At 35.4% G+C, this 14,653-nt stretch overlaps 1 protein-coding gene across 2 annotated transcripts; it reads left to right on the top strand.

The window, feature by feature from the left end:
* The first annotated feature begins 1,090 nt into the window (after nucleotides 1-1,090).
* LOC128028976 (FXYD domain-containing ion transport regulator 5-like) lies at nucleotides 1,091-14,635 on the top strand. 2 transcript variants are annotated; one of them, XR_008187279.1, is made up of 10 exons: nucleotides 1,130-1,290; nucleotides 4,079-4,124; nucleotides 6,517-6,609; nucleotides 6,898-7,038; nucleotides 7,643-7,696; nucleotides 8,401-8,430; nucleotides 10,518-10,592; nucleotides 10,853-10,898; nucleotides 14,062-14,137; nucleotides 14,190-14,635. XR_008187279.1 is itself a non-coding variant. In XM_052616390.1 (9 exons), exons 1-9 carry the CDS (start codon nucleotides 1,279-1,281, stop codon nucleotides 14,084-14,086), a joined length of 522 nt encoding a protein of 173 aa, XP_052472350.1. In that variant the 5' UTR covers nucleotides 1,091-1,278; the 3' UTR covers nucleotides 14,087-14,635. The 2 variants fall into 2 exon arrangements, 1 of the variants encoding a protein (XP_052472350.1); XM_052616390.1 differs by having other exon boundaries at nucleotides 1,091-1,290; nucleotides 14,062-14,635.
* Nucleotides 14,636-14,653: the final 18 nt, after the last annotated feature.

Raw genomic sequence — 14,653 nt, 5'->3', positions numbered from 1 at the left:
ATGGTTCAGTACTTTTGTGATTGTAGTCTAACCTAATTTTAGGACTAGGAGGCCTTGCTTTCATGACAACCTCTGGAACATGGTGTTCTGCTTTGTTACCACATTTGTGGGTTACATGGTTTCCTTCCTTCTGTTTTCAGAGAAGTCTACATAGTAGTGTGCACAGTGTGTCACTTATCTAAATCATTTGAAGGAGAACTATGCACGGCATGAGAGAAAATTCACAAGATAAGATGTCTTAAATATCTCACCAATGCAGCGAAGTGATTGGATGATGGGCAAATGACTTTAAGTCTGATTCTTCAAAACAGCGTTCAAATGATGAAGATAGGAAAGTTTGTCATCAAAAGTCCCTAAAAAAAAAAAAAAAAATGCTAGTACTCATAGGGAAACTAATATATTTCTGCCCTTCTGAAAGCGTCTCCTACTGTCAAAGAATGGATTTCCATTTTCAATCATCCCGTCTTCTGTTTTTGTTCAGATCAATGAGAAAATCCACCCATATTTTTTTACGCAGCATCACACAGAGTTATAAATGTGAACTGGTGGATCAACAAGGAGATAATGCATTGTAATAATTATTAGGAATTAAATGAGAAACACCTGGGGGGTAAAAGTCCATTTTTACATTTCCCTAGTTAATTGTGAGGCAAGTTTGCATCTGATCTGGTTGCTAAGGTGTTCTGGGTGGTTCAAGTGTTAGTTAGTCTCTAAGTCTAAATATGACTCATTTCCCTCCTGCATACAGGCCTGTGGTATTTTTTTTTTTTTTAACCGACTAATAAAATCAACTTGACCTAGCACTATTTATTTTTGACATTAATATATATATATATATATATATATATATATATATAAAAGATATATATATATATATATTGTATTATACAAATAATAAAATATAAAATAATTAATACATAATACATAAAAAGATATTAAAATGCAATCAAATAACACTTCTCTCGGTTATGTGTTGCACATACACAAATACAGACCCGACACAAAGAGCTGCTCAGACAATGAGTTACAGTGCTGATACACCGAATGTGAGAGAGCCTGGCATTAACATAGTTTGAATTGTAGACAATAGCTGATGAGTCGGGCATAAAAGAGGACTGGCAGATGTGGACACGAGTGAGGGGCCTCAGCACCAGTGAGAAGGACTGAGCGTGAGAGGAAGTTCAACGTTAGGGCGTGGTGCACTAACCAACAGTTATACCAGACCGGCAGATGCTGTGCTCTGTTTGACTCCGATTGGATGTGGTACGCAAGATCAAAATGAACAGCAAGGTAAGTGAAATCAAATAATAAATATATGTGCTTAGTTTTGGAGTTTCTGAGCTTGAGTGATACACAGATGCTACAAGGTAAGCAGATGTAGAGATAGAGAGGAACATGATATGCTTAGCAAGAGGCACATGTGCTTCAAGCATGTGAGATCACTGTGGACCAGCCTATTCGTTCATCTGATCCATCGATCATGGAAGACCCAGAGGACCATCTGTCTTTACAAACAAGTAAACAAAGTCACTCACCTGCAGAAGAAGATGAAGTACACAGCCACAGTTCAATACATGCTTGCCCTCGCATGAATCAAAGTGGCTACTTCTAATGAAAAAGTTCTTATAGAGGCCACAAAATAAAATAGAAAGGAAGAAATAAATGTAAATAATAATAATACATTTTTATTTATTCACGTCAAATGGTCAGCTGGGTGTATTAAACCTATTTTTATTATTATTATTTATTTTGCAATGAGGCAAATGTATTAGTGCATTTAAATTTTTTTTAGATTTGACATGAAAAACACAGGCACAATTTATATATATATTTTTTATGACAGCTTATAAGGTTGCATTCAAACTCTTATTTTAATAGTTAATGCCATGTTCTATAAAGTTTGAAATGTTACTTTAAAAGCTGTAGCCAGTATGAATATATAATTGCATAGATCCGTTGAAACATTAAATTATGTTCATACCCCGCTTTATGACTCAGTCGTCTCTGCATTAAAAGGTGTTAAACAAGACAGGAATGAGGGGCTTGATCAAATTTTTCAACAAATTGAATGTGTAGTAGTAACACGTGGCAGCAGTTCACAATTACAGGAAGTGATGTGAAGCAAGACTCACATGAATTGTAAGTGGGCACTACAAACATTCCTATTTGTTGTTGTAGGGGAAAGCGAGGTTAGTTGTAACATAATTTGGTTTTTGCTCATTTATTCAGAAAACGTTTAGTGTAAAGTTTTGATGTGATGCATTTATAATCTTTGACAAGTCAGAAGATTTTACTTAACTGAGACCGATTCAGTTAAACTGTAAAGACACAAAGGCTTCGTGCTGCATGGGCTCCATATGCCGATTTCAGCAGAACATGCTATGTCCACATTTCTGCTAGCTTAGAGGAAGCTGTTGCAGTCAGGAACATTGCAGGGTTCGTTGTAATAGTGTTAACAAATCAGACGAGACAGCATGAAGCTATTCATACAGCATTTATGTAGAGATCACTTAAAAAAAATCTGTTGTTATTGATACCATTTCTGTCTTTGATTATTAGAAAATCTTCTCCCTGCTTATCAACAAGACAAATATAACATTTCACTATTAGTTCTGAAATTGGCACAACTTACCCCACACGGGACATAGTTTAGCCCACATTTTTAAAGAAGAAAAAAAAAAAAAACTTTTATTTTGCAAGAACACTAAAATTGATCACAAGTGACATTAAAGACTTTTGCATTTTTGCGTGACACCGAAGACTCAAGCAATGGCTGTTAAAAATTCAGCATTGCATCATAGGAATAAATTACATTTTAAAATATATTCAAATACAAGACAGTTGTTTTAAATTGTAAAAATATTTCAAAATTTTGCTGATTTGCTGATTTTTACTGATCAAATAATGAGGGCTTTGGTGAGCATAAAAGACTTCCAAATCTTACAGACCCCAAACTTTTGGAAAGGTAAAATAAAATAAAATGCTTTTATTTTATAATCCGTGGCTTGCCAAGGGGTTGACACAGTTTACCCAGTGACGCATCATACCCACACTCCCTGACACCCTAAGACTCTGCTTTCATTGGTTCATATTTAAAGCCATGAGCTTTGGCCAAGTCTGCGGCAGTCAATTCTTTCACACATTCAAAACCGCTTTATTTTTGGTCCTGCAGTTGTTTGATTATACTAATGGAGAGCTTGGTGCCTGTAATGCCAGCCTGTATTCTGATGTGTCATAATCCAGTGTTTGTGTTATGTACTTGCTCATGTCAAACCCTCCCCGCAGAAACACTGGCAGCCTTCTGTTGTTGGCCTTTTATTGGCGTACATTTCCAAAACAACCGCAACTGATTGGCTAATGATAATGTTGGGAAATGTCAAAACATTTCATCTCAAAATGCTTTCATTACACAGGCAGATAGTTTACAGTAGCAAGAGAGAACCGTAAAGCACCATGACACATGCATGCTTGCTAAATATTTAACATGAACTCTGAAATGAAACTTACAATATTCTAACATTCAGAAGTTTAGGGTTGTTATGCTCACCCATGCTACATTTATTTGATCAAAAATACAATAAAAACAGTAAAATTGTGAAATATTATTTCAATTTGAAATAACTGTTTTCTATGTTAATATATTGTAAAATGTAATTTATTCCTGTGATGCAAAGCTGAATTTTCAGCATCATTATTCCAGTCTTCAGTTCACATAAGCCTTCAGAAATCATTCTAATATACTTATTTGCTGCTCAAGAAACATTTATTATTATTATCATTATTATCAAAATTGGGGGGAAAAAAATGTGTTGATTTTTATTTACTTTTCACTATATATTAGTCATTTCCGAATAGAAAAAATAAAGAAAAAATCCTCCAATTTTACAAACGTCACATTATGGAAGTACAATGGGTTCACATTACTTTAAAGTTGCAATAGCATAGAATACTTAAATAACAGCAATGCTTTGTGGGAAAATCTCAAAGCAATTTTCTACAGTCACCTTTTTCCACAGTCAAGGAGAAGTGTTTTTAACCTGGTTGTGTATTGTGTTTATGGGTGTTTTCTCTTTTTCAGATCTTATTACGGGGGGCCGCCTTTTTTCTGTTACTCGTCTTCAGAAGTGAGTTATCATGATTCTTCTCCTCTCTCTTTCACACATGCACACACACCATCTTTTATGACATTACACGTATACATCACAACCATTTGTCAGCATAATCTGATAATGCATTTTTTTTTATAAAATCCTACATTACCCAAAACCACAAATGACCAGTGGGTCTAATCTTTTTCAGATGAATACTTCCAATAAAAGATTGATTTATAGTCGTTCTGCAATAATCACAGTGTTTGCCAGTAGAATTGCTCAGTCTCATGTGGCCATTCATCTTGTGAAGGGATTCATTGGACAAACTGCACATAGCCGGAAAATGCACACAAATATGCCGCGACCCATCTCTGTAAGACCACAATTAGTCCTTGTTCTGTGGCAGGGTCTATGAGAGGCCTGCCTTCATTACAAACCGCTGCACTCTACATCACCACACTGTTATTATGTCTGCCTCAGAATACATTTGCATTCATCTGCTGCTTGTGTGTGTGGAAACTCGAACTCTGAAGCCGGCCCGGATCACTGAATGTGTTCTTCAAACACTCATAAGTCATAATGGTGTCAGAAGGAGATTGTTGGTAATGCTCTATAAAAAATAAAAAAAAATTCAGATGCTCTAGTAACAATCTCAAATATGTGTCTCTGCAGCCTTAATGGAAGTATCAATTTAATATTCTCTCTCTCTCTCCTTCTGTAGTTTTATTTGACACTTTGTGATTTGTGGATGAATACAAAATGGTATTAGATAGTCTAAATGCCTTTAAAGGGGACATAACACACAGTTTCAGCCATAACACACAGTTTATGATGACATTTCTGTAAATGTTCGGGACAATGGCTTTTTTTTTATTGCAGCAATTCCTGGTTAGGCAAAATTACTAATATTACTATCAGTTATTATTGCATGAATAATTTAATTGCACAAGTTAGCCTAATTCATGTACCCCCCCACACACACACAAAAAAAAAAAAAAAAAAAAAAAAAAAAAAACCTTCTGTAGCGTCCAACCTTTCATTCTTCACACGTATTTAACATAAAAACAGCTCTTTGCGCTTTGTTACTTTTAATATAATGCAAATGTTCAGCTTTCTGTACATTTTATCATGAAATAAAAACAATAAATGTGTTTTTTAGGCTCTTTAATGTGTTGTGAGAGATCGCTGTATTTGACTCAGCTCAAGAAGCATGTGAATCAATTAGACCTATTACATGATTAAACATTAATTACATTGTACTTTATCTTTCATGCATTATGCTGTTCATTCATGTTTATTTCATGATACAACTGTATTAAAAAGGGAAAAGCACATATATTGATTGCAATTCATGATAAAATGTGCACATTTTGAACACAAAAAGCATTAATAAAACATTAAATATTATTTCCTATCTGCTTATTAACTTTATTCATGCAATTCACTACTTTATTCTCAAAATATTACATCAATTAATCTTGTCTTGCTATGACTTTATTCTTGTATTTTGACTTTATTCTCAAAACAGGCCTACCACTTCCAGTAATCTTATTATTATTATGTGGCACCAACACGCTTCAAATATAGATGATAAATAAAACATTTATAGCCTAATTTATGTGTTGGCATTTACACACAAATTAACAAATTACAAAACAAATATATTCATTAGTCTAGATTAGAAGCTCAGAAAATGCAAAAAAAAGAAACAAAAACAAAAGGCAAGTTTTTATTACCGTTTTTGCATCTGCCCCCTCACACTAATTGTCACACACTGCACGAGCTGACAACAACTCTGCTAAAAAGTTGTTGTTGTTTTTCAAAAAAACTTTTGCTGCAAGCTGTTTGCATGATGATCTGTTCTGGAAAATATATCTCCATTTCTTGTGTCCAAACTTTTCTTAAAGCCATGTTGCTGCTGCTGTTTTCCTTCCGCTATATATTGTTTATATGTGTGTGTGTGTGTGTGTGTGTGGTGTCTATATTAATATTAATACAAACTGCATTTCTTGCTGTAACTTTGAAATCAATCAATTTTTGGGCCTTATATTGCGTAATATATTTCTATCAATTGCCCATTTTAAGCAGGGGTTTGCTCATACCGTTTTCTGGTAATGGTATTTTTGTATGCTATAAATAATTTTACAAGATAGCCATCAGCTTTCAAAGATTTTTGAAAAATAGCCTAGGTACATTGTTGAAAATACCCCTGGGAAATCAATATCCCAAGATCTTGAACTGTATCCCAGAAAATATACTTTTTCAGCAACTCCAAAATATATGAGATGTGATCAGCATCCAAAAGATCCCACATAATACCTAAAGAGACCTGAAGAGCAGAAGATTTCTCCACCCAAACTCTCCATCTTCGTGAAGAAGTTTTCTAACCACAGCCGAAATGTTTCTGTGTTTCTGTCTTATACAGGTTTTGCAGCTGAGAACGTGACAGAAACAGAGACCCCAGCACCAATGACGAGCCCCACACCTCCGTTTAATAACACTGAACACACAGACGAGGGTAAGGGTAGGAATTTGATTTCCTTTTTTTACATTTTTATTTCCCAGCATAACCACATAACCATCCCAGGATTGCCTGTTAAGTTTTATATTATAGTCAGTATATGTTTACTCTATACTTCCAATTTGTTTGCGGTTTTGAATCTAAGTGTTTCCAATACAGCTAAACTGAGTTACAGGTCCAGTACAGAAGGAATTGATTTTTGTGGCATAATAAACTGGCGATATTTGTTTTGGTTTATATCTGTAGTACAATTCAATCACGAAAGTGTTTGCCTCGTTCCTTCAGATAACCTGAAAACAACAGAGGTGACAATGAGCCCAGAAGAAGAGGATTCTAACCTCACCCTAATTGCAGCAAACACTGAAGACTCTACAGAATCCCCTGTGCCATCCTCGGTGACCTCCAAAAAGACGTCTGCTACACACCGTAAGCCCTGATTCTGACCGAAATGCAACTTTGGTTTTGGTGAAAGGACTTCCAGTGTGGGATTGTGGGATTGGGGGAGGGTAACAGAGCTCAGGATTGCATGAATAGCTGAGAGGCTTCCTCTTTACTCATGCAATTTATATCAAGCGCACACATAATTAGCAGGTAATTAGAAAATGTTCAAGGCTCTTTCCATGCTGAGAGGCTTAAAGATAATGCAGCATTTCAGCGGGATTGAGGAGCACTGTCATGGCGAGCTGATATGCTTTATGAAGAATCAACCAACCATATATCCTGGGAGAGCAGTGCCATTGAAATATGCAAAAATTGAATTTGAAAGACAGGGCCGGACAGAGAATGAGTGCTGCTGGAATTTAATTAGAAGCTATTACGGTCAAATCCATAGGATTGCGATAAGAAGCAGCATCTGCTTTTCACTCGGAAAGTCTTTGCTGTCAACCTACATTATGGACAAAAACGGGATTCAAAAGATCACTCCTATTCATAACTCTGTGAATTTGAGAAAAAGAATGTACATGCTAGATTAGGTTTCTCTCTTTGTCTTTTTCCTTGACCTCACTTCCCTCTCATTTTCTCATTGAAGCGACCCTTAACACCACCACCTCCAGAATTGAGGCCGCCAGACCTGTAAAGTGGGGTAAAACTTTCTCATCTTCCTCTTTTTTTCTTTTTTTTTTTTTTTTTTACATAAATGTGACCCTAGATCACAAAACATTTCTTAAGTCACTGGGGTATATTTTTTGCAATAGCCAAAAAACATTGTATGGGTCAAAATTATTGATTTTCTTTTATGGCAAAAATCATTAAGATATGAAGTAAAGATATTTTGTAAATTTCCTACTGTAAATATAATTTACAGTTTTATTTTATTTTATTTTATTTGCTCCCTCATATTCCAGATGTTCAAATAGTTGTATATCGGCCAAATATTGTCTGATCCTAATAAACCACACATCATGTATATGTGTGTGTGTGTGTGTGTGTGTGTGTGTGTGTGTGTGTATATTTCATTACATTTCACTGATTTTCTTTCAATTTAACCCATCAAATCTTAAATTCATTTGCATAAACTGCATTTTATTAACACAACTCTGATTGAATCGTAGAAAATTAGTGTTGGAGATCATGTGATGTGGATAAGTGAAAGATTGTTTCTTCTCATTAGATGCAGAAGGCTCATGAATCCATCACCATCATCACACACACCCACACATATTCAGCTGGCTTATTTAGAATATTATGAAAATGATAGAGTCTATTACATTTTATAGGCATGTGGACTGTTTTTAGGTCTTGTTTATGATGTCAACATCTCTCTAAATTTTGCAATTTCCTCAACAGACAAGAAATGGGACGAACCGTTTAATTACAGTAAGTATTTGTTTAATCATTCCTTCGTTAATAGTTCTCACTGATGCAGACTTCACGAATACTGCTAGAACAAACCTCTAACCCAAAGTATTGTATGTCATCTGTAACTCGTGCCGCACTGTTTGATATGGATCATACTTTAAATTATGTGTTGTCTGTGCTACAATTTTTTCAAGTGACTGGACTTATAGATTCTCACTTAATGGATGAAAAAACACAACAGAAGGAATGTCACAGAAATCCAATAGCAGTGTTATTCAAATAACATTATTATAATTTAGTAATTATAGTTGAGTTGACCCAAAAATAAAAATTTGCTTAAATGTACTCACCCTCAGGCCTTCCGACTTGTACATGAGTTTGTTTCTTCATTGGAAGAGATTTTGAGAATTGTAGCATTATATAACTTGTGAATGGGTGCCGTCAGAATGAGAGCCCAAATGGCTGATAAAAACATCATAATAAACAAATCCATCAAAACTTTTTTAACTTTGTTGCTGGCAAAAAATACATGATCGATAATAAATCTTCCTCCAGTGTAAAAATGTATCCCGTTGATGTCTCACATCAAAATCCACGGACATATTTGTTTAGAACTAGACTGTAAACTTGGACTGTTTTCACTTGTAAACAGTGTTTGATCGGTGCATATTTCTCTCCTGATTCAGATGTTATTACTTTTTTTTATTATTGGATTAAGCACTACTATGAATGAAAAGTTTTATTTTAGCCATATAAGCAACAGTTAAAAACATCTTAGTGTTGAATTTATTTACAAGCCTGCAGTTTTATTGATGGACTGGAGTTATGTGGATTATGGTGGTGTTTTTGTCAGCTGTTTGCACTCTCATTCTCACGGCACCCATTCACTGCAGAGCATCCATTGTGATATAATGCTAAATTTCTCCAAATCTGATCTGATGAAGAAACAAACTCATATACATCTGGATAACCTGAGGGTAAGTATATGTTCAGCAAATTTATGGTTGAACTATTTCTTTAAAGCGTTTCCCTTAACAATAACATTAAAAGACCACATATTTGTAAACCTTGAGCACAAAACCAGCCTTAAGTCGCTGGGGTATATTTGAAGCAATAGCCAAAAATACATTGTATGGAGAAGAATTATCAATTTTTCTTTTATGCCAAAAATCCTTAGGATATTATGTAAAGATCATGTTCCGTGAAGATATTTTGTAAATATTATCCAAAACCTATTTTTTTAATTAGTAATATGGATGGCTAAGAACATCTGGACAACTTTCAAAGTGATTTTCTCAGTATTAAGATTTTTAAATCTAAAATATAATTTTTTTTAGAAATGGATCTTTATAACTGGTTTTGTGGTCCATGGACACATTTGGTGATCTTGTGGAACTCATTACTAATTAATTGTCTGCTGATTTCTCTGGTACAGCAGCGTACGAGCCGCTGTCAGTGCATTCAACCACAAAGACTGGAGGAACTCAATCTCCCTGTCAGTGGAAAGTATTGTGTTTATAAGAAGCACAGATGTGCCGAGCTCGGGAGCACTATTACTGTCTCAAGAGCTGTAGTTGAAAGCTTATGACCTGGCGACAGCCGCTGCTTCAATCACTTCCTATTGTTAGGGCAGCTACAAGAAATCTGATGTTCAGGAAATAGCCTCATTAGCAGTGACCCGTAGATGCTTCTGTTCTACATTCATTCCCCAGGAACTAAGTTTATAAGTGCATGAATATGTTTCAGAGTTTCATCAGTTAATGGTGTTTAATGGCGGTTCGCTGTTACTTCAAAGCATGTGTGTGTGTGTGTGTGTGTGTGTGTGAGAGGGGGGGGGGGGTTACCTGCTTTGTGTGTACTGAATGCTGCATGTGATAAAGTTCAAGGAATTGTTTATAAAATTGACTTTTGTTGCTACTCTTGCTGTGAAGAACACTCGATGATTGAAATTCTGTTGTGACATCCACACACAAGCATGACATTAAAATTAATGTGACTTTATGTATGTTTCCAGACTGCTGGACTGGATTCTTCTGTTAGTGTGTTCTGCATCATGTTTAATGCATAACATGACATAAGTTTATTGTTTTATTTATTTATTTCAGATTACTCCAGTCTACGTCATGTAGGGTTAACCATCGCCGCAGTTCTCTTTGTGATGGGAATCATGGTGCTTGGTTGTAAGTAAACCCATCTTCAAGTCTCAGTCCAGTCAAAAATAAATGGACAAAAGCTGTCACTGGGGAGGTACCTTTTCAAAAGGTACACTTTTGTTCCTTTTAGGTTCTAATATGTTCACTTTAATTAATCATATGTAACGTTAAGGTTCCAAAATTGACCTTTTATGTACAAGCGACAGCTTTTGTTCCTTTTATAAACCATTACAATTTAAATCCCCAAACCTCTCTCCTCTCTTTTTTATTCTTTCTCCATCTGTAAGGTGGCAAAGTGAAACGAATCCCACGGTGTCATATTGGCAAAGGAAGGTGAGAAAAAACTGTTTACCATGAGTGTATTCTTGTCAGACAGTCACATACTACCAAACAGTATATAGTATACACTATGCATTATGCAAATGTTGCCAAAATGTTCAGTACATATACAAAAGATCCCAATGTGTAGAATACTATATCCCCATAACATATAAAGATGAACCGAAAAAAGTACAAGTTGACATTTTTAACCTCTTTCTTGATTCATTATTTGATTGGACTGCCCAAATGTAACATTTTCATCTTTTGGTAGTTGAATATAGTATATAAACAGTACATAATTGACTAATATTACATTCTGAATAACAGGCTAAAGTAGTAGGTGGTACACCATGTAAACTACACTTCTCTATTAATATGTTTTGTGTAAGCTCTACTGTAAACTGATCATTTAGACAAATCGATAGTTAATTTGAGAACATTTGCATACTGTGCTTAGTTTACATGCTATTTACTGCTTTAAAAGTGGTATGCTCTTTCATACATATTCATTGTGTACTTTTTTAATGCATGTAGCGATCAGATGCCTAATAACGTTTTGCCTCTTTCTGATGTGTCTTTATAATCATTATGGACTTCATTGTGTTTATATGCCATTAGGGCTTTTATATTGATTGTTCTAAAACACATGACTTCATTCTTTCCACATTAAATGAATGCGAAGAGTTAAACTTGAATGTGCTTATTATACACCTGTCAGTGCCATCTAATAATGAAAATACACAACCATTGCATGGAGAGAATGTCAACTGAATTGACTCGTGCAAGAGAGAAAACAAAACAGTATATAATTTTAGTAATATAAGAGAAGAATAATAAGACTTCTCTATGAAAAGAGCCTTTTCAAATGATCTCGGCTATTAAGGCAAAAAGGCATAATTTTCTTTCTCTGCAAAATATTAACAAGCGGTAACGCTTTACCTGGAGAGAAAGCAGTTGTTGACTTGGCTTTACCTCACACAGAGCTGCTGTGAAAACCCTGCTGGAGGCTTTAACAGCTGATTTATACTATATTTAATGGAATATTTAATGCCCTGTGGCAATAAGCTGACTTATTAAATAAGGTGTCCATATTTTAGTTTTCCAGAATGAGGACTGTGGGTGCAAGGTCTATATCCTAAATATCAACCATTTAAATTGTCATTTCCAAACCTAAAATATATATTTTACAATCAATTTTATGTATATTGATCATAAACACAGCTAAAAAAAAAAGCTTCCAACCAGAGGCACTCCTTCACAAAACTTAACATCATAGTTTTATCATATACTGTAGAATACAAAATGTTCCAATACAAGTATTTCAGGCAAATTTAACTTATTCAACATTTCAAACCTTTAACCCATGGGGGAGAATCAACCAATTAGCAAAAGTAGGCAAAAGTAGCCCAATACCCTGAAAAACAAAATGTTTGTGGGAGCAGGCGGAATGGACACAAAAAAATCTCGGGAGTGAAATATACATGTTACAGGAGCGGAAAACAGTCCCTCGCAGGGCTCTAATTCAAAAATGCACATGGTGAATGGTGACTGTAGACTGCAAAAGCCGAATCCTGAACATTTTTGTCGATTAGAAATCCCGGCCAAACGCTTTTTTTTTTTTTACTCCGAAAGGGGACATGTCCGGTAAAGAGAGGATACATGGTAACATCACCCTACTGTATATTAAAAGTTTATAAAAAATTTATAAAAATTTTACTTACCTTCAGGCCATTCAAGATGTACAGTACCTGTAAGTGAGATTGGTTCTTCATCAAAACAGATTTGGAAAAAAAAATTAGCATTACATCACTTCTCTGCAGTGAATGGGTGCCGTCAGAATGAGAGTCCATCACAATAATCATTCCACACAAATCCAGTTCGTCAATTAACATCTTGTGAAATGAACAGGTGCATGGTTGTAAGAAACAAATCCATCATTAAGGCACTTTGACTTTAAACTGTCACTTATGGCCAAAATACATAATCCATAATAACACTACTTCCAGTATAAAAAAAATCCATCATCTGTTGTCCTCTCACATTTAAAGCTGCAGTAGGGAACTTTTGACGCTCTAGCGGTTAATAAACAGAACTGCTTGCGTGTTGCAGAAGAACATTGTAGCTGGAACTACTTCTCTCTGTTTATGTCTATGAAGAATCACAAAGGTACTGGGTTACTCCGCCGCGGTATCCCCGAAGCAAATAGTCCGAATATAAACACTTATTATAGGTGCACCCTAGTGACTCAAGACAGGCTAAAAACACGGTTTGGAAAATGGATTCATGGTGTACTCGCTTATTATATACATTTTGTCATACTTTGAACACATAAAAAAGTTACGGACCGCAGCTCTGATTGGTTATTTCTTACCGGGAGCGGATGAATTTCTGCAAATGGCAATAGGAGCACTGGGAGGAGCCAGAGGAGCTTGATTTTTTTCACAGATTATCTGTCTCATATTCTACTGTCAGGACATAATGACAGGTTTAACAAATATGTAAAAAAATATATTTTTACAAAAGTTACCAACTGCAGCTTTAAATCTACCAACATATTTATTTACAACTGGTTTCACTTATTTATGCGTCACTTGTGGATTATTGAGATCTGTTTTCATCAACTGTTTGGATTATCATTCTGACGGCACCCATTCACTGCAGAGCATCCATTGGTTAGCAAGTGATGGAATGCTAAATATCTTGAAATCTGAAAAAACAAACTAATCTACCGTACATCTTGGATAGCCTGAGGGTGAGTACATTTCCTGCAAATTTTCATTTTTTGGGGTAAATTATTCCTTTAGGGACATTTCCACAAGATGTTACCGGTGAGAAACAAATATGATTGATTGTGGTTAGAAATTACTCATTCTAAATTCTATTTATTCTAAAATAAATGTTATCCTTACTATGAATCACATTGCATTGCTGCTCGTTTTAATAAAGTTAAACTCTGGAAATGTTGACAAACTTTTGCCTACATAGAAAACTAGTTCATTGCCAAAATGGCCTCCAGGTAAACTGATTTACTTGAATGGAACCTTTTTTTTTTTTTTTGAGAAAGTGCAAAACTAACAAATTCTCTCTCTCTCTCTCTCTTTCTCTCTCTCTCTTCTTTCTCTCTCTCTACAACTTCTTTCTAACATTATTTTATTTTATTTTTCTGGGTGCATAGTTCATACGAGGTGACCAGAAGTTAACACTTTCCCCGGCATTGATCAGCTGGCCCAGCAAATAAACAGAAGAACAGCAGAACACCCAGTCAGTCCTGTTTCCACAGCGGTTACAGACTTACATTTCCCCCTTGTGAGAACAACATCATAAGGACAAGATGGAGAGTTTGTGTGTGTGTGTGTGTGTGTGTGTGTGTGAGTGAGCGTGTTCATTATTTCAAACTGATCTCCAGGATTGTCACAGAGGCGCCGGGGAATAAGATGTGTGCTATCGTGCTGCACTAAACGCCAGCAGTAACACACCGGCTGGGACTTTGGCAGATCCCAACGTAATCACGCATCACAGACACAAAATCCCTTCATCCCTCTGCTCTCCTGCACCAAACTGCTTGGTTTAAGCGTCAAACTTTGTACAATACAGGCCTGTACTTGTGTTTTATTATTATTATTATTTCAATACTTTGCATCCTCAGATGTGTCAATCTTTGTGTAGCTCACAAGCGCCCTCAAGAGGCCTTCTGACACATTTATTATGAGATCTCCCAAGAGGAGAAGAATAAAAACAATTTGACTGAGTCTGTTTAGTGATTCATG

The sequence above is a fragment of the Carassius gibelio genome, chromosome A15, assembly GCF_023724105.1.
Source record: "Carassius gibelio isolate Cgi1373 ecotype wild population from Czech Republic chromosome A15, carGib1.2-hapl.c, whole genome shotgun sequence".
Taxonomy (NCBI): Eukaryota; Metazoa; Chordata; class Actinopteri; order Cypriniformes; family Cyprinidae; genus Carassius; species Carassius gibelio.
Note: the sequence above shows the minus strand (reverse complement) of the source record. Positions and strands in the feature narration are given on the sequence as shown.

Bases quoted from the DNA above. Each gene is read 5' to 3' on its own strand.
- LOC128028976 (XM_052616390.1), top strand. The intron at 7,039-7,642 runs GTAAGCCCTGAT...TTCTCATTGAAG, and splicing joins AAAGACGTCTGCTACACACC to CGACCCTTAACACCACCACC. The intron at 7,697-8,400 runs GTAAAACTTTCT...TTTCCTCAACAG, and splicing joins CGCCAGACCTGTAAAGTGGG to ACAAGAAATGGGACGAACCG.